At 44.3% G+C, this 24,632-nt stretch overlaps 1 protein-coding gene across 1 annotated transcript in view; it reads right to left on the bottom strand.

Annotated features, from left to right (window-relative positions):
- Positions 1–23,963, bottom strand: part of LOC110522333 (CD44 antigen) — a 36,405-nt gene extending 12,442 nt beyond the window's left edge. The window contains exons 1-2 of the mRNA XM_021600657.2: positions 23,631–23,963; positions 911–1,082 (exon numbers count right to left, since the gene is read on the bottom strand). Of these exons, the coding sequence (XP_021456332.2) occupies positions 911–1,082; positions 23,631–23,697 (239 nt within the window). The 5' untranslated portion in view covers positions 23,698–23,963. The remainder of the gene's footprint in view (positions 1–910; positions 1,083–23,630) is intronic.
- Between the last annotated feature and the right edge of the window lie 669 nt (positions 23,964–24,632).

Consider the following 24,632-nt stretch of genomic DNA (forward strand, 5'->3'; position numbering starts at 1 on the left):
CAAACCAGCTTTTGAAAGTTGGCAAGTAAATAATGCTAGCTACAAGCTGTTTTGATTTCAGTACATTGGCCTACATTGGGATGTTTCTACGGTCTCGATCCAAGAGTGGGACTACAATACAGTGACAAGTTGGCAGTGAGGAATTCATTGCTCAAGAGTATTTCTCTGAAGTTATGTGTTGACTGAATCCTGCATGTGGAGCTAAAATACAAACTGCATCTCATTCTACAAGTGTCCTACCACTACAGAGAAGACAGACGTGGAGACTCTTTGGGCTACCTGCCTGCCCCTGGACGACCTGATCTAACTGCTCAGCTCCTCCTGTTGACCACCTGCACCTCCCTCTGCTCAAATCTTGTGCTATTGACTGTCTCTCCATCTGTTGGAGGCGTGAAGTAACGCACTGAGAACTTCTGCATGTTCACATCCTTCATATTTTTTTAATTATGTTTGTTTTGTTTTTAAAGTGTTTTGAGATACGTGTATGTGCCGTGTACTGCAATTCAGCTTTAAGCTGCTAAGTATGGATGAAATGTTTTTTAAAAAATCACAACGAAGGCTGATTACCAGCAAAACCAGCACTAGTTACCATCATATGCTGGTCTATGCTTTTTTTCAGCAGGGGTGTTTTTGATTTAGAGAACGTCATTCAATGAGTGATAAGCCTACCACATTTTTTAAAACACTTACAGAAGGGATTCACAAGTATTTTCCAAAGGCCATACTAGTATACCACAACCATATGTCCGATACATACGTAGCTTGATTCTGGAACAGGACCAATAGTCTCAGGGAAACATCTAGCTGATCCCTTTCCTTTGAATCAGCTATTGTTAACCCTTTGATAAGGCAAGTCCTGGGGTTCCTAAGCGGAGGCTCAGTTGTCATGAAGATAGGTGTGTGACCTCACCTGCAGGTCTCTAGGCCATGGGCATGGGCCTCGATGACCTGTTCCCTGCTGGCAATGGTGATTCCCAGACTCTCACACAGCTTCTTGGCCAGATCCAAGGTCAATGAGTAGCGATCTGGTCCTTCCACGTGGAACACTCTGGCATGGCTGCAGCTACGCGATTTCACTGTAGCTGAGGGAAGGCGGAGAAGGTGGGAGAGAGGTTAGTTTTGAGGAAATTCACCTGTGAGACACTGTGACTGCATGGCGGCCATTTTGTTACTATGAATTTGAAAACTATCATATGTCGACTTCATCAAAAGACTGAAAGAGCACAAGGTGGAAGAAAGGTTACTTTTCAATATGTCTGAAAATAACTAGGCATTGCTCTTGTCAGGTTAGGTGGTCAGTTTCACACACCTAACTAGGCACAAGACCAACTGGTGACAAACAAAACAGATGGGTCAAACAAATTCATTTCCCACTGGCGTTTGCAATAAAGTTGGTATTCACAATCAAGTTTCCATCACAATTTTCCCTTTGCTCTTGGCAGGTCAGGTGGTCAGTTTCACACAACGTACTAGACACAAGATCAACTGATGACAAATAAAATAGATGGGTGAAACAAATTCATTTCCCAGTGGTATTTGCAATAAAATTAGAATTTTAATCACAATTTTGGGTTAACAAATGTATAACAGACATGAGAAACACACCACAGGGCACACAAATCAAATTGTATTGGTCACATACACATATTTGCAGATGTTATTGCGGGTGTAGCAAAATGCTTGTGTTTCTAGCTCCAACAGTGCAGAAATATCTAATAAGTAATATCTAATCATTTCACAACAATAGACACAATACACTGGTTGAATCAATGTTGTTTCCACATCATTTCAATTAAATTATGTTGAAGCAACGTGGAATAGACTTTGAATGACGTCTGTTCCCAGTAGGATTTAAAACCTCTTAAGGATCTGACCCTTTTTTTGAATTTTCATCTAAAATGACACACACAAATCTAACTGCCTGTATCTCATGACCTGAAGCAAGGATATGCATATTCTTGATATCATTTAAAATGAAACACTTTGAAGTTTGTGGAATTGTGAAATTAATGTAGGAGAATATAACACATTAGATCTGGTAAAAGATGATACAAAGAAAAAAGCATGCGTTTTTTTTCTTGTTTTTTTGTCCCATCATCTTTGAAATGCAAGAGGAAGGCCATAATGTATTATTCTAGGCCAGGCACAATTTTGATTTTGGCCACTAGACTACAGCAGTGTATGTGCAAAGTTTTAGATTGATCCAATGAATCATTGCATTTCTGTTCAAAATGTTGTATCAATACTGCCCAAATGTGCCTAATTGGTTTAATAATTAATAAGACATTTTCAAGTTCATAATTATGCACTCTCCTCAAACAATAGTATGATATATTTCCACTGTAATAGCTACTGTCAATTGGACAGTGCAGTTAGATTAACAAGAATTTAAGCTTTCTGCCCATATCAGCTATGTCTATGTCATGGGAAATGTTTTTCTTACTGACAACCTCATGCTAATCACATTAACCTATGTGTCATGTGTGCTCCCTCTCTAGCCTCTAGGTCACCAGGCTGCTCGTTATGGCGCACACCTGTCACCATCAACAGAACTGTATGAATAAGGCTTGAAATTACTTACATGATTTATAAATATAATCAAATTATAAAATGGCTAACTATAAGATTGCCTTCCTTAGAACTGTACAATATATACAGTATTTGTATGTTTAGTGTTAGAGAAAATGTGCACATTTTCTAAAGGTCTCTCTTGATCTGCCCCCACCACTGTGAGTCATACAGAGCTCGAGCTTGGCATCCTGAAATTGTTAGGAACTCGCCTTTCATTTTATATTAATCTTTCTATGAATCAATCTCTGAATGTGCTAGAAATCACTCTCTCCTGCTGCGCTACAATGTAAGGATTGCAGGTATGTACTTTGTCACTGGCTGATCGATATATAAGCAAAGATTTTACAGAACCACACAGGTCCTCTTAACAGGGAACTTTAGATGTTGCTTGATACTGCTTTTATATAAAACAGATTACATTTCTACTTGTAAAGTAATGGAACTGAATACTTCGTTACACTTTGTTGAATAGTCTTGGTAAATACTTATGAACCCAGTAGTTATTTCTTCTAGTCTATAACTCAACAGTAACTGACAAAGATGGGATCAGTGGGGACCTTACTGCAGCTCTGGCATACAAGTATTTACCCAGGACTAACATTACCGGAGTACCCTATTCATGGATTGCATGTTTCGTCACAATATTGCTTTGGACGTTTGTGTTGTTCTGAGCATTCTGATCAATGCATCATCAATGAGTGTATCACGATTTCCGCTGAAGTCGGCTCCTCTTCTTGTTCGGGCGGCGTTCGGCGATCGACGTCACCGGCTTTCTAGCCATCGCCTCTCCATTTTTCATATATCCATTTGTCTTGTCTTGTTTTCATACACACCTGGTTTTCATTTCCCCAATCAATCTACTTGTATTTAACCCTCTGTTTCCCATCATGTTTTGTGTGTAATTGTTTTCATGTCAAGTGATGTTCGTTAAGCGCTTTACTTTATTGTTCCGTTTTTTGAGCGCGTTTGTTTTGTTGTGCTCCCGGTTTGGAACTATAATAAAGTGTGCTTTATTTAATCATACTCTGCTCTCCTGCACCCGATTTCACCTTCATACACACCCTGACAGAGTGCCTATGAATATTTCATCAAAAGTGCGTTACAGTGGCTTGGAATTACAATGCCATTCAAAAGGGGTCAAATAATTTGTATGGAAAACTTTTTAAATAATTTTGATATCACCATATTGATTTTAGATGCAGTATAACTGTCACCCCCTGATATGTTTAATCTGTCTTGTCTCCACCCCCTACCAAGTATCTCCCATTTTTCACACATTATCCCCTGTGTATTTATACCTGCATTTTCTGTTTGTCTGTTTGTCTGCCAAATGGTCTTGTCCATCAAGTGGGGCCAGGGTCTTTCTCTGTGTTTGTTCCTATTTCTAGTTACAACCTGCTTTGCCTGTCCTGACCCTGAGCTTGCCTGCCGTCTCCCAGCTAGCAAATCAATCAGTTCCGGGGGGCCAGAACTGATTGAATCGGCCAGGAATCGGGTGAAGGACTCGGCCAGGAATCAAAACGAATGACTGCCCAGAATCGGCCCAAGTACATCTCAGTTTCTGTCTATCGGAATTCAGCCGACTTTGCCGGCATCTTGCCAGAATCCCCCCAGAAGCAGCCCAATATGTTTTTAAATAAATGTATACAAAATTACCCTATTTAGTTATTTTAAATATGACTAATATACATTTTATACATACAAATTATACCCATTCACAATTTTTTTATTGTATTTAGTTATTTATTTTTTACCCTCCTTTTGTCATATCCAATTGTCTTGTCCCATTGCTGCAACTCCCGTACGGCCTCGGGAGAGGCGAAGGTCGAGAGCCATGTGTCCTCCGAAACACAACCCAGCCAAGCCGCACTGCTTCTTGACACAGTGCACGCTTAAAACCTCTTTGGGCTGAGATCCCGCTAACGGGATTGATATGACAACAGCCAGTGAAAGTGCAGGGCGCCTAATTAAAATTCCTCAAACATACAAGTATGTTACACCATTTTAAAGATACACTTCTTGTTAATCCCACCACAGTGTCCGATTTCAAAAAGGCTTTACGACGAACGCAAACCAAACGATTATGTTAGTGGAGTGCCTGGTCACAGAAAAACACAGCCACCTCCTAACTCCACCTCCTAACTCCATGGGATTTGTCCATCCGGTTGGATAACCTGCTGGTCACCCGTGGACGTCCAGAGGGGGCTCTGTTGGTTCGATCATCCAGCAACCCCGCTCCGGTGCCCATGGAGTTAGGAGGTGCAGCGCATAGGGAGACGGGAGGAGGAGCCATCACGTGCGCCATCTGTGGCCGCAGAGGACACACGACCGGTCGGTGCCTTGTTGGTTCCTCTGGGAGTCAAGGCAACAGGCAGGGCACTCTGGCATCACCCCAGGTGAGTTTGCACCACACTCATCCAGAGTCCTCTGTTGATCAACTGTTTGTGCCTGTTTGTTTCCCTGAGGATTGGAAAACTGTCTTTGGATATGTCAGTGGATTTCTTAACAGATCTTCCTCACAGGGAAATACCACGATCCTGGTCGTTGTGGATAATTTTTCTAAGTCCAGTCGTCTCCTCCCTCTGCCTGGTCTCCCTATGGCCCTACAGACTGCGGAGGCCCTGTTTACCCATGTCTTCCAGCACTACGGGGTGCCTGAGGATATGGTGTCGGATCGGGGTCCCCAGTTCACGTCCAGAGTTTGGAGGGCGTTCATGGAAGGTCTGGGGGTCTCGATCAGCCATACCTCAGGTTTTCACCCCGAGAGTAACAGGCAGGTAGAGAGAGTCAACCAGGATGTCGGCAGGTTTCTGCGGTCCTATTTCCAGGACCGGCTGGGGGAGTGGGCAGCATTAGTGCCCTGAGCCGAGATGGCACAGAACTCGCTTCGCCATTCCTCCACTAACCTCTCCCCCTTTCAGTGTGTATTGGGGTACCAGCCGGTTCTGGCACCATGGCATCAGAGTCAGACCGATACTCCTGCAATGGACGACTGGTTTAGGCGCGCGGAGGAGACATGGGAGGCCGCTCGTGTCCATCTCCAGCGAGCCACGCGTCGTCAGAAAACCAGGGCGGACCGTCACCACAGTGACACCCCTGTGTTCGCACCGGGGGACCGGGTCTGGCTCTCGACCCTTAACCTGCCCCTCCACCTGCCCTGCCGGAAGTTGGGTCCTTGGTTTGTGGGGCCATTTAAAGTCCTGAGGAGGGTGAACGACATATGTTACAGATTACAACTTCCCCCTTATTATCGTATTAACGCCTCGTTCCATGTGTCTCTCCTCAGGCCGGTGGTGGCTGGTCCGCTCCAGGAATCTGAGGTACGGGAGGTCCCTCCTCCCCCTTTGGACATCGAGGGGGCCCCGGCGTACATCGTTCGCTCCATCCTGGATTCGAGGCATCGGGTGGGGAGCCTTCAGTACCTCGTGGAGTGGGAGGGGTACGGACCGGACCGGTTGAAGATATTTTGGGATCTTGAAGATTTATGTTAAAAACATCCTAAAGATTGATTCTACTCATCATCATCGTTTGACATGTTTCTACGGACTGTAACGGAACTTTGGACTTTGTCTGGACCTAGTGCTCGTGCCTCATGAAGATGGATTACTGGGCTGAACGCGCTAACAAAAACTTTATTGAAGAAATCAAACATTTATTGTGGAATTGGGATTCCTGGGAGTGCATTCTGATGAAGATCATCAAAAGTAAGTGAATATTTATAATGCTATTTTTGACTAATGTTGACTCCAATATGGCGGATATTTATTTTGCTGGTTTGGTCTCTGAGCGCCGTACTCAGATTATTGCATGGTTTGCTTTTTCCATAAAGTTAAAAAAAAATCTGACACAGCGGTTGCATTAAGGAGAAGTCTATCTTTAATTCTGTGAATAACACATGTATCTTTTATCAATGTTTATTATGAGTATTTCTGGAAATTGATGTGGCTCTCTGCAAAATCACCAGATGTTTTGGAAGCAACACATTACTGAACGTAACCTGAGATTTTTGGATATAAATATGCACATTTTTATGCTTGCGCTTCTAGTTCCAACAGAGCAAACTGCTAAAGCAACACTCGAGTGGTTTAAGGGGAAACATGTAAATGTCTTGGAATGGCCTAGTCAAAGGCCAGACCTCAATCCAACTGAGAATCTGTGGTACTACTTAAAGATTGCTGTACACCAGCGGAACCCATCCAACTTGAAGGAGCTGGAGCAGTTTTACTTTGAAGAATGGGCAGAAATCCCAGTGGCTAGATGTGCCAAGCTTATAGAGACATACCCCAAGAGACTTTGCAGCTGTAATTGCTGAAAAAGGTGGCTCTACACAGTATTGACTTTGAGGGGTGAATAGTAATGTGCGCTCTCTCAAGTTTTCTGGTTTTTGTCTTACTTCTTGTTTGTTTCACAATAAAAAATATTTTGCATCTTCAAAGTGGTAGGCATGTTTTGTAAATCAAATGATGCAAACCCCCCAAAATGAATCTTAATTCCAGGTTGTAAGGCAACAAAATAGGAAAAATGCCAAGGGGGTGAATACTTTTGCAAGCCACTGTAGGCAGCAGCCTCTCTGTCTTAGTGATGGCTGTTTAGCAGTCTGATGGCCTTGAGAATGAAGCTATTTGTCAGTCTCTCGGTCCCTGCTTTGATGCACCTGTACTGACCTCGCCTTCTGGATGGTAGTGGGGTGAACAGGCAGTGACTCGGTTGGTTCTTGTCCTTGATGATCTTTTTGGCCTTCCTGTGACATCGGGTGCTGTAGCTGTCCTGGAGGGCAGATAGTTTGCCCCCGGTGATGCGTTTTGCATACACCACCGTCTGGAGAGCCCTGTGGTTGTGGGTGGTGCTGTTGCCATACCAGGCGGTGATACAGCCCGACAGGATGCTCTCAATTGCGCATCTGTAAAAGTTTGTGAGGGTTTTCGGTGAAAAGGTGAAAAACATTTCTGACTTTGAAAGGCTCTGTTCCTTTTGTGCCTTCTTCACCACACTGTCTGTGTGGGTGGACCATTTCAGTTTGTCTGTGACATGTATGCAGAGGAACTTAAAACTTTCCACCTTCTCCACTGCTGTCCCATCGATGTGGATAGGGGGGTGCTCCCTCTACTGTTTCCTGAAGTCCACGATCATCTCCTTTGTTTTGATGATATTGAGTATGAGGTTATTTTCCTGACACCACACAGGAGTCGCTAGTGTGCTATGGGACAAGGACATCCCTGCCACCCACCCCTAAACCGGACAACGCTGGGCTAATTGTGTGCCGCCCCATGGGTCTCCAGGTCGTGGCCGGCTACGACCGAGCCTGGACTCGAACCCAGAAACTCTAGTGGCACAGCTAGCACTGTGATGCGGTGCAGTGCCTTAGACCACTGCGCCACTCGGAAGGCCCGTCATCTACAAACTTGATGATCGAGTTGGAGGCGTGCATGGCCACACAGTCAGGGGTGAACAAGGACTACAGGAGGGGGCTGAGTACGCACCTTTGTGGGGCCCCAGTGTTGAAGATCAGTGAAGTGGAGATGTTGTTCCCTACCTTCACCACCTGGGGGTGGCCCGCCAGGAAGTCCAGGACCCAATTTACACAGGGTGGGGTTGAGACCCAGGGCCTCCAGCTTAATGATGAGCTTGGAGTGTACTATAAACTGAGGGATCAAGCCCTGAATGCAGTTTAAATCGAATCAAATCAAATGTTATTGGTTAGCAGATGTTAATGTGAGTGTAGTGAAATGCTTGTGCTTCTAGTTCTGACCATGCAGTAATATCGAACAAGCAATCTAACAATTTCACAACAACTACCTTATACACACAAGTGTAAAGGAAGGAATAAGAATTTGTACATATGGTTGAGGGATGGCCGACCAGCATAGGCAGGATGCTGTAGATGGTATAGAGTACAGTATATATATAGTGGGCTCCAAAATTACTGGCACCCCTGACTGGCAATGCACAAACAATGCTTAAAAAAATATAAACAATATAATTATGGAGATAATCTCAAAATACCAACATGTGAGAAATACTGTACTTTATTAATGTTTCAATGGAATGGAATGTCCTTGATGATCTTTTTGGCCTTTCTGTGACATCGGGTGGTGTAGGTGTCCTGGAGGGCAGGTAGTTTGCCTCCGGTGATGCGTTGTGCAGACCTCACTACCCTCTGGAGAGCCTTACGGTTGTGGGCGGAGTAGTTGCCATACCAGGCGGTGATACAGCCCGACAGGATGTTCTCGATTATGCATGTGTAAAAGTTTGTGGTGTTTTTGTGTTTTTGGTGACAAGCCAAATTTCTTCAGCCTTCTGAGGTTGAAGAGGAGCTGTTGCGCCTTCTTCACCATGCTGTCTGTGTGGTTGGACCATTTCAGTTTGTCCGTGATTGGCTGACAGCCATGGTATATCAAACCACATACCACGGTTTTGACAAACCATTCATTTTTACTAATTATGTTGGTTTATAATAGCAATAAGGCACCTCGGGGGTTTGTGGTATATGGCTATTCCACGTTGTGTCATGCTTAAGAACAGCCCTTAGCCATGGCAGAGTGTATTTGCCATATACCACACCCCCCTGGACATTATTACTTAGGTATATACAGACAGCAAAAACACTTCAGTGAATACTACAGTAATGTAAAAAAAACACTTCAGTGAATACTACAGTAATGTAAAAAAAGAACACTACAGTGATTACTATAGTATACAGTGCCTTCGGAATGTATTTAAACCTCTTGACTTTTTCCACTTTTTGTTTGGGTTACAGCCTTCTTCTAAAATTGATTAAATAGATTTTTCCCCTCATAAATCTGCACACAATACCCCATAATGACAAAGCAGAAACAGATTTTAAGAAATGTTTGCTAATTTGTTAAAAATGAAAAACTGAAATATGACATTTACATAAGTATTCAGACTCTTTGCTCAGTACCTTGTTGAAGAACACGCTAATTGGGCAAATGTAGCACATTTTTTGTTGTCTGAGGGAGGGAAATGGTGTAAATTAAGAGGACTCAATGTGTTTTGAAAGATGAGACGTTGATGATTATTATAAATATCGCTTTGATGTCATACAAGCAAGCCAAACAATGCATACTGCTTTCATGTCATAAATGATATTATTCCCACTGTTACGCCAGTGTGACTTAGGACTTCTAACCCTGTTTAAACGTTGTGTGTTTGAGCTACAGACTTCAGGGTTGTACAATTTGTCTGTGTGATTAACGGGGGCTGACCTAGATCGGTGTTTGTGAGACAATGGAGGATTCCGAAGAGGCCAGGGGCTGGTTCTTTTTACAAAAATGTCATAGAGTCAGAATGGTTTGAGCTACAAACCATTGAAAAGCTGAGACTCAAACGGGCACGCACGTGTAAAGTCTTTTGGTCAATGACGCTCACAAGCTACACTAGAGTCGTTAGAAGGTTGAGGGGTTCTTCTGCATAGAAAATCCCAGGAAATCCCAGGACATCGTGTCTTTTATAGTTCACGTAGTTGCTGTCACAAACTACAAACAATTATCACTAGTTGGATATTCATTTTCCACTAAGCAACATTTTCTGTACTTACAGCATTCATATAAATTCCTTTTTTATCAGGTTTTTGCCTTGGCTGACAATTTTATTTTGACATTTGTCAATATAACTTATGAATGCAACTGTTTATGTCAAATTGTGTTGTGTTATACTTGTAGCTCTGGCCGTCCTGAAAAGAAAATGGTGAAACACTTCAAGGTGAGGCTAAATATAAGCACTGGATATACAGGTAGAAGAAAGAATTAATGAATGAAAAGCCAATTTTTGCTGGGGTCTCGGGTCTGATAGGGTTACAAGATGACGTTGCATCATACCCTGGGTTGTTCTGAACCTATGTTTGTCTATTGTGACAAAAATTTGCCACAGAACACTCACCAAAATATATCATGTACTTCAATATACCCACTGGGCACAGACGTAAGTTCAAGGTCTATTTCATGTAGGTTCAACATAATTTAATTGAAATGACGTGGAAACAACTTTGATTCAACCAGTGTGTGCCCAGTGGGTATGTGCACCAAAATGACAATCTTTTTCCCTGAATTGCCTTGTGAACGCCTGACATTGTAAGATCCTATTTTATAACTTAGGTAGTCATATTGGTAATAGAACAAGCTTTCAAATGATGACTACCTGACCCAGATTGCGATTTAAAATGGGCCGTTTTTGTTGCAACTTGCATCTATCCCAGATTTTCCAGTAATATTTGTATCATGTTACTGAATGTATCCAGAGTATTTTCAGATTTCATTAACAACAAACGTGACGAACAGTGTAATGTTTGGAATCAGTCTGGTGTCAGTGTGGTGTCAGGTGAACTGTCGTGTCCTCAACTTTGGTGTAATAATTTTCCCATAATCTCCAAAATGTTCCCTTTAAATTTCTACTATGCTTATGCATATACTTTTAATATTCTTCTTTAAGAAACATTTCAATTTAGCCCTATTGTCACGTTCTGACCTTTATTTCCTTTGTTTTGTCATTATTTAGCATGGTCAGGGCGTGAGTTGGGGTGGGCAGTCTATATTTGTTTTTCTATGATTTGACGATTTCTATGTTTCGGCCTAGTATGGTTCTCAATCAGAGGCAGGTGTCATTAGTTGTCTCTGATTGAGAATCATACTTAGGTAGCCTGGGTTTCACTGTTTGTTTGTGGGTGTTTGTTTCCGTGTTTGTGTTTTTCACCACACGGTACTGTTTTGGATTTCGTTCGTGCCACGTTTATTGTTTTCAGTCCTGTTCATGTGTAGTATTTCTTATTAAAAGAGCCATGGACACTTATCACGCCGCATATTGGTCCTCTGATCCTTCTCGCCTCTCCTCTTCGGAAGAAGAGGAGGAAATCCCTTACACCTATCCATATAGGCCAATTTCCATGAGAATAAAAGGTCAAGGATTTAAACATAACTTCACTCCTTTTGCAAACATGCCCTGTTCTTTGGCCTGTACCTCACAAACATAGAGTTAAAACTTCCCTAAACACAATATAAAAACTGCAATTACAACAACACACTTAACTAGATGACATTATGTAACCAATTGTTTAAATACAATATGGCTAACATTTCTCTGTGATGTGCCCCTCATTTTATAGTACAACAACACTATCTCATTGGATAAAAGGGAGAGTTCTGCGGAACTATCTTCTGGCAGAAAATAACGGGTTGAACTGCAAATGAACAGGATGTGGTGCGCCCACACACACAAGCACACACACAGAAACACACACACAGCAACAAACAGAATCATTATCATATCAAGCCTATCGTATAGGCTTCCGATCACTTTTCCACAGTCAGTTGCTAAAATGGTGAACAGCACATTTGCATCTGGGTGAGAATCTATTCTGTGACAAAATCATACAGTCTTGTGACATACCGAAATAAGAAATGGGAACTACAGTATTGGGGCAGCCGAGTGAGAATTACCGAGTCTCTACCTCGTCTCTTTCTCAGTTGTACACCGGGGCCTCCCACTCCTCTTTCTATTCTGGGTAGAGCCATTTTAACCTGTTCTGTGAAGGGAGTAGTACACAGCATTGTACGAGATCTTCAGTTTCTTGGCATTTTCTCGCATGGAATAGCCTTCATTTCTCAGAACAAGAATAGACTGATGAGTTTCAGAAGAAAGTTATTTGTTTTTGGCCATTTTGAGCCTGTAATCAATCTCATAAATGCTGATGCTCCAGATACTCAACTACTCTAAAGAAGGCCAGAAGGCCAGGTTGCTGATAATGGCCTCCTGTACGGCTATGTAGATGTTTCATAGAAAATCTGCCGTTTCCAGCAACAATAGTAATTTACAACATTAACAATGTCTACACTGTATTTCTGATCCATTTGATGTTATGTTATGTTTTTCTTTCAAAAACAAGGATATTTTCTAAGCTTTTTTTACATTTACATTTTAGTCATTTAGCACATGCTCTTATACATTTTCTTGAATCAGCAAAGTCAGTGCTAGCAGAAAAAACGAGTGTAAGAGTTATTTCACAGTGCAGTTGTGATTTCACCTCCAGAAAAGGGCCTTCAGAGCTCTAGGAATAGTACATATATTCATCTTCTGAGGAAGTTTGTAAAGATAGTCAGAATAACATGGATAGAAATATTAGATCAATATGTCTATAGACTGCAAAAGCATGAACATCATGAGCACGCACACACATTCACATAGGAAATCTCACCCCAGATATCCTATCCTATAGTGCTTGCTGATACATGATTACCATAGCGACAGAGACAAACATCAGTTGCGAAAGATGTGGTTCAAGCGATCATTGTGTTTTGTCTTTTGTCTCCAGGGTGTTGGGCACTGGCAGAATAGCAGGCCAAGAGGATACGTGTATAGGGACAAGAGGGACGTCAAGAGCAAGGTCCGTAGGGCTGAGCCCCTTCAATGCCTGTCTTCATCTATCTCTGTCTGAACCTCTCCCTCTCTCCCTCCATCTATCACTCTTCTCATGGGTTTGGCTATACACAGCTTTGATCATCAATGGACATTGAGTTATTCAGTTTAAAGTTTGTTCTCCCTCCACATACTGTAACATCAATATTCTTAGAGTGTCAGGCCTTATTGTCTACAGACTGCAAAAGCATGAGCATCATGTGCACACACACACACACACACAGGATATCTCACCCCAGATATTCTATCTCCATGGTACTTGTTGATATAGGATTACCAATGGCAACAGGCACAAACATCAGTTGCGAAAGGTGTGGTGCAAGTGAGAATTGTGTTGTGTCTCCAGACTGTTGGGCACTGGCAGAGCAACAGATCACGACGATCAGTGTATAGGGATAAGAAGTACCATGAAAGCAATGGGTCCCCCTAGTGCTGAGCCACCCGCTTCAATACCTGTCTACATCCATCTCTGTCTAAACCTGTCGCTCTCCATCTCTCTCTCTTCTCATGGGTTTGGCGCTACCATTCGTCTACCGCCCTGACAAATCCAGAGATGACACAATCTCTATTGCACTGCACACTTCCCTCAACCACCTGGACAAAAGGAATGCATTTGTGAGAATGCTCTTCATCGACTACAGCTTGGCCTTCAATACCACAGTGCCCTCTAAGCTCACCACAAAGCTCACAGCCCTGGGACTGAACTGCTCCTTATGCAACTTAGTCCTGGACTTCCTGACGGGCCCCCTCCCAAGTGGTGAAGATAAGCAACATTAACTCCTCGACACTGATTCTCAACACAGGGGCACCAAAAGGGCGCATCCTCAGTCCCCTCCTGTACTCCCAGTATACCCACGACTGTGTGGCCTCACACAGTTCCAACTCTATCATCAAGTTTGCTGATGACAGTAGTAGGCCTAAATGCCAACAATGATGTGATGGCCTTACAGGGTAGGCACCTTGATGGCGTGGTGTCAGGTAAAAAACCTGAACGTCAGCAAAACAAAGGAGCTGATTGTAATCATCAAGAGGAACCAGGTCGGGCATTCCATCCTTATCAACTGGGCCGCTGAGGAGAAGGTCAACAAGTTTATTGGCTTGCACATCTCTGAGGAGCTGAAATTGTGAAATCACACAGACACCATGTTGAAGAAGGCATGACAGTGACTCTTCAAACTCAGGATGCTGAAGAAATGTGGTCTGTCCCCGAGGGCCCTCACAGTGTTCTACAGGAGCACCATCGAGAGCATACTGTCGGGCTGCATCACACCCTGGTACGGCTACACCACCGCCGCGGACCGCAAGGCGCTAAAGAGGGTGGTACGCTCAGCCGAACACACCATTGGGTGCACACTGCCTTCCCTCCAAGACACCTACAACACCAGTTGTTGCAGGCCAAGAAGATCATCAGTGCTAGCATAATTGCAAAAGGGTTTTCTTATCATCAATTAGCCTTTTAAAATTATAAACTTGGATTAGCTAACACAACGTGCCATTGGAACACAGGAGTGATGGTTGCTGATAACTATGTAGATATTCCATAAAAAATGTGCAGTTTCCAGCTACAATAATAATTTACAACATTAACAATGTCTACACTGTATTTCTGATCAATTTTATGTTATTTTAATGGACAACAAAATGTGCTTTTCTTTCAAAAACAAGGAAATGTCTAAATTACCCCAAACTTTTGGAATGGTATCGTATATATATTTTATAGCAGGCTATCATCATAATTTTGTCTGACATGCCCAAAATGCAGACCTGTTGATATAATTTGACCCTTCACAACAAGCAGAGTTTGATAAGTGACTACATTTTGCATTGAATTTTGCTCATACTGTATCTACCCCAGAAGTGATCAAAGTTCTTCACTCGTTCCCTCGAGCTAAATCGAGGGCCGAGGGGGCAAAGTTTGTGAATTGGACCTCCACTTAAGATGACAATCAAACTGCATCTGGTTTCGACAGGGATTCCCTGGGGAAAGTGGCTAGAGCGAGGGCTGAGGTTGTAGAAATAACATGTTTGGACTGCAGCCTTGGCCACTTTGATAGTTGGTTTTGAAATGTAGGCCTGAATTTGTCAGACAGGACAGACGGAAGCAACTGCTGCTGCACCTGTGGCGGTTTCTAACTCTCCACTTCTTACCAGCTCATCGTCTTCCTCCCCTCGGGAGCCTCCCGTTATGAGGAGCATCCTGGGAGGTGTCGTGGGTTCCTGCTCAAATATTCGCTGGTCTTCGAGTTGCAGGCATCATCATTTCCACCGAGCATTCCAAAGTAGCATATGTCATCTCCTTGCTCTCATGACGGCTCTGGCCTGGGCCAAGGCCATCTGGGAGCAGCAATCAGACATGTGTTTCAATTGGCAAAGCTTTACCAAGGAGATGAGGATTGGTTTTGATCACCCCATAAGTGGCAGTAGTGCTGCTCTAAGACTCATTGTGCTTCTGCAGGGCAGCCGGAGTGTAGCTGATTACGCCATTGATATTCGGACACTCGCTGCTGAGAGCAGTTGAAATAGAGGCACTTCACTCAGTCTTTCTGAACGTACTCAGCGAGGTTCTCAATGATGAACTGGCTTCCCAGGACAACCCTGATAGTCTGGAGGAGCTTATCGTTCTGGCCATCCGGATTCACAAGCGGACTGAGGGGTCCCGAGTTGGTTCCAGTATTTTGGGCCCCGCTGAGGTAGTCGATTCTTGTCCTGTACACCATCAGGGTTCTCAGTTCAACTATGGTTCTCCTTCATATCCTTCAGAGGAGTTGATGCAATTGGGAGGCACCAGACTTTCCTCTCTGGAGAATCAGATACAGTTTCCTGTGGCCGATACGGTACGCACCTTGCTTCCGGCCAACCTGCGGTGGGACAATGGACAGTTGGACATTCCTGCTTTCATAGACTAGCTCGCCAACAGAGGCTGCCACTCACTAAGCTGGACACTGTTGTCGGTCACTGCGCTGGATGGTCAACACCTAGGATCTGGGAAGGTGAAGAAACTCACCATGCCTATTCAGCTATTAGTTCTGGATGACCATGTGGTGAACTCTCCTGAGCTTCCCCTGGTTCTTGGACATCTGTGGCTTTCCACCCATAATCCTCAAATTGACTGGCCTTCGGGAAGAGTTCTGGGATGGAATCATTCATGCCAGTTCACCTGCCAGGATCTCTCTCTCAACACCTTTCCAGTCCTGCTCATCTGGAGACTTCCGATCCTCCTGTTCATCTGGCTGGGAATGACAAGACTGATCTTTCCCGTGTACGTTGGGCTTACTGGGATTTGGGTCAGATCTTCACCAAACAAGGGGCCAGCAAACTACCTCCTCACAGGCCCTATGATTGTGCCACCAACTTCCTGTCCAGTACCACTCCTCTGAGAGGAGGGCTGTATTCTCTCTCAGGTTCAGAGACTGCCGTCATGAACAGTTATATTAAGGAGGCTCTGGTGGCTGATTTTTTTTCGGCCGTCCACTTCACCTGCAGGAGAGGTGGTTTTCTTTGTTGGGAAGGAGGATTGGGGATTATGTCCCTGTATTGATTACCAGCGTTTAAATAACATTACCATCAATAACCGTTACCCCCTTCCTCTTATGTCATCAGCTTTTGAAAGACTCCAGGGAGCTACCGTTTTCTCTAAATTGGATTGATGGAATGTGTATAATCTGGTGCGCATTAGACAGGGAGATGAGTGGAAGACAGCATTCAACACTCCTAATGAACATTATGAGTACCGGGTCATGCCGTTTGGTTAATGATGTGCTGCGTGACTTCCTTCACCAGTTTGAGTTTGTGTACCTGGATGACATCCTCATCTTCTCCAAGTCCATGGCTGAACACATCCAACATGTCCACCAGGTTCTTCAAAGACTCCTCACTCTTCACATGTTAGAGAAGCCCGAAAAGTGTGAGTTTCACATTTCTCAGATCTCCTTCCTGGGGTATGTACATCGTATCTCAGGGCTGTGTACTGATGGACTCCCAAAAGGTAGGAGAGGTGGTCAACTGGCCGCGACCCAGCACGGTCAAGCAAGTTCAGCATTTTTTGGGTTTCACTCATTTCTACCGGAGATTTGTGAGAGACTTTAGTGCTGTGGCGGCACCATTGGCAAGGCTCACCAAGGACTGGGCTGGGCATGTATGCTGGACCCCTGCTGCTGAGAAGGCGTTCCAGGACCTGAAACGTCGTTTTTTATGCGGATCCTTCTCTTCCCTTTGTGGTAGAGGTGGATGCCTGTGACTTTGGTGTAGGGGCGGATCTGTCTCAGCACTCGGCGAAAGACCAAAAGCTTCATCTCTGTGCCTTCTTCTCCTGGCGTCTCACTCCAGTGGAGAGGAACTATAATGTCGGCAATCGGGAGCTTTTTGCGGTTAAACTGGCTTTGGAGGTGTGGCGTCACTGGTTGGAGGGCTCGGACAATCCCTTTAAGGTTTAGACTGACCATAAGAACTTGGACTACAGCCAGGAGGCTAAACACCTCAACCCGCGACAGGCTTATTGGGCTCTCTTCTTCCCTCGGTTCAGATTCACGTTATCTTACCATCAGGGCTCTAAGAACGTGAAGCCAGATGCCCTTTCCCGCCAGTTCCCCAGCTTAAGTGAGGATCGGCCGCTTGAATCCATCATCCCCAGGTCGCTCATCCTTGCGCGGGTTTCCTGGGGTATAGAGACTGTTGTGAGGAAGGCACAAGGTAGGGAGGCGATTCCAGACACCTGTCCACCTAACATACTTTTTGTTCCTCTTGGGGCACAGTCCAAGGTACTTCAGTGGGCTCACTCATCGAGTCTCACTCTCATCCGGGAGGGCAGCGAACACTAGAGTATTTGAGGAGGATGTTTTGGTGGCCGTAGGCGGAGGCGGACGCTCGGAACTTTGTGGCTGCCTGTCAGACATGGGCCCGGGAACAAGACTCCTCATCAGCAACCTCTGGGGCTTCTTCATCCGCTGCCAACACCTTATTGACCATGATCCCATCTCTCTATGGATTTCATCACGCCGCCCGAGTCCCCTCCTGCGTCCAGGCCAGATGGTCTGGAGGTTTTGGTAGGGATCTGCCTCTACATGTGGAATCTAGGAAGTTGGCTCCCCAGTACGTTGGGCTATTCAAGGTTCTACAGCGCATCAATCCAGTGGCCTATCGTCTTCATCTTCCCCGGTCCATGAGGGTTCATCCCACCTCCACATCCTGTTACAGGTCAGGTTTTCTCCCTTGAGTGTACTACCTGAAGTTTCCACTGGGTTACTTCTAGTATCCAGGTGACCCTGATTGGGCTTATTGGGATCACATGCTGGATGACTATTTAGGATCCTCTGTGGACAGGGCCAGTTGCTGAAGTCTCATGTTTTGTTCAGTGTTCTCGTGTGCCCTTGCTTTGTTGTTTTGCTATGAAGACCTTAAGTAAATATTCTAGATTTACCATTACCTCTGCCTGCTGCTTTTCTTTCGCCTGGGTCCGACTTCGTACTAGCACTAATGTCACAGAATTTGTCCATGAACTCAAGATAACACAGAAAAATAAGTTGATGTTGTTAAATAACTGACAAATTACTGTACCTGAGCAAAATCGTCCCAGTAACCACGTTTCCACCCAACCTTTGTATGCAACTAAAGTACATGAAGAATACTTTTTTTTTCCGACAGGCCTGATGGAAACCGTACATTTCTGGTAAACTTTACATAACACGCTAGATAAGGTGGGATCTTTTTGTGTCTGTCAAATTAATTGTGCGAGAAATGCTGGTGGAAACACCTTTATAAACAAATGTTGAAATAATAGCCATCATATAGAAGTAAACTTATTTAAGTAAACGTATTATTAACGCGTTTATTTGTTTTGTGTACCTCCCACTATGAAAGCATGCAGTTTATTAGGAGAAAGTATCGATGAAAATGCATGGTGATGAGCTTGATGCTTATGTCACGTCTACTCCCGCTCCCCCTCTCTGGTGCTAATTGTCGCCAGTTTACTCATTATTACGTACACCTGCCACCATCGTTACGTGCACCTGTGCCTCATGAGACTCACCTGAACTCCATCACCTTCCTTATTACCTCCCCTATATCTGTCACTCCCTTTGGTTCTTTCCCCAGGTGTTATTGATTCTGTTCCTGTGTTATATGTGGTAGGGAATTAAATTATCCGGCAACAGCTCTTGTGGACATTCCTGCAGTCAGGGTGCTTCCTTCAAAACATCTGTGACGTGTTGTGGGACAAAAATGCACATTTTAGAGTGGTCTTTTATCATGCTGTTTAATCAGCTTCTTGATTAAACAGTCAATTGGATGGATTATCTTGGCAAAGGAAAAATGCTCACTAACAGGGATGTAAACAAAATTGTGCACAACATTTGAGAGTATTAAGCATTTTGTGTGTATGAAAAATGTCTAGGATCTTTTAATTCAGCTCATCAAACATGGGAACAACATTTACATGTTGCGTTTATATTTTGTTCAGTATATTATTATATCTTACATTTAGTATGGTTACATGAGACAGATGGTTAATTAAGGCAAAAACGAAAGTAGGGTGGTTGTTTGGGGTGGATGGATGGGTGAGCGTATAATAGTTGACTTAGATCTTCTACCTGTCTGACTGCAGTTTGCTTGGCCACCCACAGCACAGAGTTGTGGAGAGTCAATGCACTCACAGCAGTTCCCTTATTAACCCCATACGTTAACTGATGACGTGTCACATTGCGAAAGTGAACAAATGTTTAGGGCATCAGTTTAACTGCCTGGCCCAGCCCTTTGGTGTACACTAGAGTCCTAGCAGAGGCAGGAAGTTGAACAGGAAGTTACTTTACCATTAGTGACGGTTGGGCACAGAGACACATGCACACACACATGCACACACACACACACACTCACAACCACAAACCCCTCCCCAACCACACAAACATACCCACACACCCCACAATGTGTCTAAACTTGAGAAAAACCTCACAGACCTGGCATCACAGACCTGCCCAGGGTGGATCAAAGTGAACACAGCGTTTGGACGACTGAAAAGAGAGGGAACCCATGATTTAGAGGAGTTACCATTAGCATGCAGGGAGTGTGGCCATGTGCTGCTTTGTCACTCCAAGATCCTGCTATTCCAAGGCAGTGACTCTAGAAAAGTTCTATTGTCAGTTAATGGAGTTGAAAGGGCCAGAGACCACAGAGGGTCTGGATATACAGAGGCTGCTGGCTAGGAGAAAAGGGAGCTTTTAGCGCATGCCAGAACCTCCAGGTGCTTTGACTGGAAGAGAAAGGCTCCTCTCTCTCCTATAGCTATACACAGCATATTACACCACACACTCTAGTAAACACTGTACACTGGCAACCACCACCACACACATTAGTCAATTTGCAGTTTGTGCTCTCCTAGCTGTCTTATCAGACTTGAAAGCCAAACAGCTCTTTCCCACCTGTCTGAATTTCTCTGATGCATCTTTCTCTCTCAAATATCAACTATGTCAGTACTGTATATATACAATTTAATAAGGACATACCAAATAAAAGCAAAGATATTCCCATATATAGTAGGTACAGTTTAAACCATTCTCACACCTATCTTTTTAAATGGATCAGATTATTCAAACTCCTGATGGTAACGTTTAAACACTGACTAATGCTCAGGCACTATTTAAAAGAAAGACAAATATTTACAATAAAAAAGCTTATTCAGATTCAGAAGGGTTCTATGCAGATCCCTCCTTGCCCTCCAAATAATCATTCTGGCCTCCCAAAGAATATCAAAGAACCCTTTCTTACAACAACAAAAAAATGGTTCTTACAATGAAAAAGGTTCTAGGTATAACCCTTTGCCTTACAAAGAACCCTCGTCTTCCAAAAAGGATTCTACAAATGAAAATTGTTCCTTCCGCAAAGAATCCTGTTGGAACCCTTTTTCTAAGAGTGTACATTTCTCACAGACTCTGGCAATATCAGTGTGACATTGATCTTGTGTACCATGTTCTTTCTGTTAATCTCTCTCTCAGTAGAAGACGGTGCTGTCAGCATGTATGTTGTGGCTAGCCCTCACTCTGCTGGTCACAGGATCCACAGAGCCAATAGACCAGTGGTACAGGAGAAACATGAGATCCCTTCACACAAAACTCACCAAAGCAAAGTCACCTGAAGGACTCTCTTTTTCTCTTCCCCCTCCTCAACCTTTCTCTGACTCCCTCTGACTCCCTTATCCCGCCTTTCTTCTTCTCTTACTTTTTTGAAGGCTTGGCATGAAGAGGTTCTGCTTCTCAAATCTCAGTGACCCGTTCATTTTCACCATTATGTCTTTCAAAGACTTTCAGCTCCCACCTCTTACATCCAAATTGAGAAAACATTTGAGGTATTACATGATTACCGACTTGCAGTAAAAGCTCACAGAAATGCCATAGAAAAATACACTTAGCTACAGCCGCTGTATTGGTCCCAATTACAAAATGTAGTCTGGTTGGTGATTTGGGGGGGTGGGGTTAGAGATGGCTGGGCTTGCCTCATGCATTAAGGATCTGTATACATTACAGAGAGAGGCCTTTGGAGCTTTGCCTGGGCTACAAAGACTTCAGTGTATATGATCAGGGAAGAGAAGGTAGGGCCGGGGATACAGCCTTGCTACCGGCGAGCCTGAGACTCACAGAGAGGCTTTACAGCGTAATTAATAGGTTTAACAACGTTCTGGGAGATACAGTAGGGCTGAAATACAGTTTAAATGCAGATCAGCTTCTGACTGAGAGAATGGGCCACCAAAAGCACTGGAGAGGGGGATGAGGCTGAAACTCAATGAAAGAGGAAGAGAAGAAATTGCTCAATTTCGTGATGGCCAGGCTGTGACACCTACGGGTGGTTGGTTGGTAGAGAAAGCTATAGGAGGGTAGTACAAGGGTCAAGCACGTGTCCATGCAGATCAGATGGCAGGTGACAGTACTCCCAGCTTGCATGGGCACAAGCCCTCTTTGTGAGGCCCTAGTCCTGCTCCACAGGGGCCTCTCACCGACCCTCAACTTGAAATGTGACACCCAAAGGTACGGGAGGGGTAGTTACGCTAGGGGAGCAAATACATGCACACAGACTGATCTGGCCCTGTGCACACCTTTAGCCAGGATCTGATCAATCAGGCCTTGTCTAACATGCTCTGAGGAGCGGAGTAAAGCTGGCCATTAGCCAAGTCACCCTGAGCAAACAACCTAGCGATGGGAACAGCCATCATAATATTTCTATAACATGGACATGCATGGATGTTGCATGAATGTTTTTTTGTGTGTGTTTGCGAGTGAAGTGGATCCAATAGGAGGCGTCATTAACCAGAATGGGTAGGAGAGCAAAACATTTTCTGAAGGTCAAATTTCAAGGTACCTTCTATTGCCTTGGACATTAAAGAACCACATGTGGACTGGATCCACAGTAATGCGAGAGCCATTGTAAAAAGCTTCCATTAATAGGATCTTGGTTTACATGGATGTCTGGATGAAACACATGTCCATGAGTCCTGCTGTTAATGATGTGCTTTAGGAGGAAAGACTGCAGCACATTTAGGGTTCAAAGACAAGGCCAGGGTAGGACGAGCTGTAACCACCCCTGGATTGCATTTGCCAGACACCCAATTACTGTTAACACACGTGCATGTGCGCGCACACACACACACACACACATAGACACACACGCACACACAGCTATCAGCTCCTTACAACACTGCATGCCATAAGCTTAAACCATTGGGCAAACAAATATACAGTAGGAACACATGGGGGAAATGTGAACACACACCCTTCTGTTTCTAAACCTTTAAACACACACACAAGAGACCTTATACTTCCTCTCTTGTTTTCCTTTAAACCGTTCATATTTATAGCTGTATGTTGGCTGTGATTTGGCACAGAGCCAGAGAGGAGGCACAGTGATACCTGTCCCGTCCCCTCCCCCCACCCAGCCAAGTCAAAGAGAGGGAGACTAAGCCAGACCTGTTTGATTCAGCACCAACTTCCCCTCCTCAAAAAGATGCCCCTTTGACATACATCCAATCAAGATCCCTCACTGAAAGCATGAGGGAGCGAAAGCCAAAGAAAATTAAAGAGAGAGGCAGAGGATTTGATGAGTTTCCTCCTTTGTGTTAGAAAATTAGCATTAAAGCACGTCAACATATCCCTAAGCTGTGGTCAGACAATGAGTAGAGCTCTTTCGTACCCTCACATTGATTGAAGAGCAGATAGATGCTTTCTGAAGGCTACAGTGGCAAAACAATACCAAGATAACTGCTTGAATGCATGAGAAAAGAGCAGCTGCCCGAAATGGGCTCATCGTTTTCTTCCCTAACACACTCTCCGGTAAGTGTGTGTCTGAGTGTGCGTGTGTGAGAGAGCACGAGCGACTGTCTCCTTTGTGTCTGTGCTGTCATGAGTCTCAGACTGCCAGACGTAAGCTTGTGTAGCCTAGCGCACGTTGCTTTACCAGCGTCTACACATCCATTTGGCACTGCCTCAGCCTATCATTCTCACTCCTTACACACAAATATACACACTATACATGCTCATCAAATGTGTCGCCATAAAATCCACCAACAAAGGAGAGTGTTTCCAGGCTGAAACCAGAGAAAAAAAGCCCCAGACAAAGAGGCATCCGCTGAGCAGAGAGAGGTGCAGTGCCCTCACCTTGAGCAGGTTCCGACCTGGAGGAGGCCAGTAATCCTAAGGTGACCCCCAAGAGCAAAGTCCACATCCTGGGCTTAACGTCTGGCGATGGCTGGGTGAGTGACTGGAGGAGGAGGCGGAGGTGTGTATGGTCTCTCCAGTGGTCCTGTCTTCTCTGTGCCAGGAGTGAGGGGTGGTGTGTGTGTGTGTGTGAGAGAGAGAGAGAGAGAGAGAGAGAGAGAGAGAGCGATAAAAAGAGAGAGAGGTTGTTGTGGGTGTCTGGTAGCTATTGGAGCTGAGACAGACTTTGGCCAACTTTTTTTATATTCTGTGTGAGAGAGAGGGTTTCAGAGCTTAGTGACACACAGGCAGAAAGGGGAAGAGGGTGGTGCCGGTGTGTACACACCCTTCTGCTTCTCCCTCTCTTGCTCCCCCCCTCCTACCCTACCTTGTGCAGCCTCTCTCTCTTTCTCTCTCACACTCTCTCTCTTTTCTCCTTCCTGTCACGGTTAGTTTTTTATTTTTTATTAGCTTGGAAGGTGCCCCTCTCTTGTGTTTTGCTGACTATCCCCTCTCCTTCTCTCCCTCTTCTACCTTTCTTAAATTCTGTCTCTGACAGCAACAGTTTTTGAGTGCATCTGGTCTTTTGTACATTCCTTGCTCTGCTTTCATTTAATCTATTTTTTCTCCAGTAAACCTCTCTCACTCGCTCTCCCCCTCTCGCTCCCCTTCTCTTCCCAATCTCAACAACTGCCATGATACAGTGACACTATGTCATGAAATAAAGCTAAATTTTATTCTTACCATGGGCTTTTTCTCAAGACCTTCCCTATCCTAGCCTCTTTTCCATTGTAACTAATAGGTTAAACGACTAGATAGATTTCGGCCATATTCATATTATAGATCAGTGGCCATTGAGAATTCAAGGTGAGCCTATATGAAACAGAACCATGAACTGACTGGACATACACTGCCTTCAGAAATGATTCATACCCTGTGATTTATTTCGCATTTTGTTGTGTC

The sequence above is a fragment of the Oncorhynchus mykiss genome, chromosome 1 (genome assembly GCF_013265735.2).
Source record: "Oncorhynchus mykiss isolate Arlee chromosome 1, USDA_OmykA_1.1, whole genome shotgun sequence".
Lineage (NCBI taxonomy): Eukaryota > Metazoa > Chordata > Actinopteri > Salmoniformes > Salmonidae > Oncorhynchus > Oncorhynchus mykiss.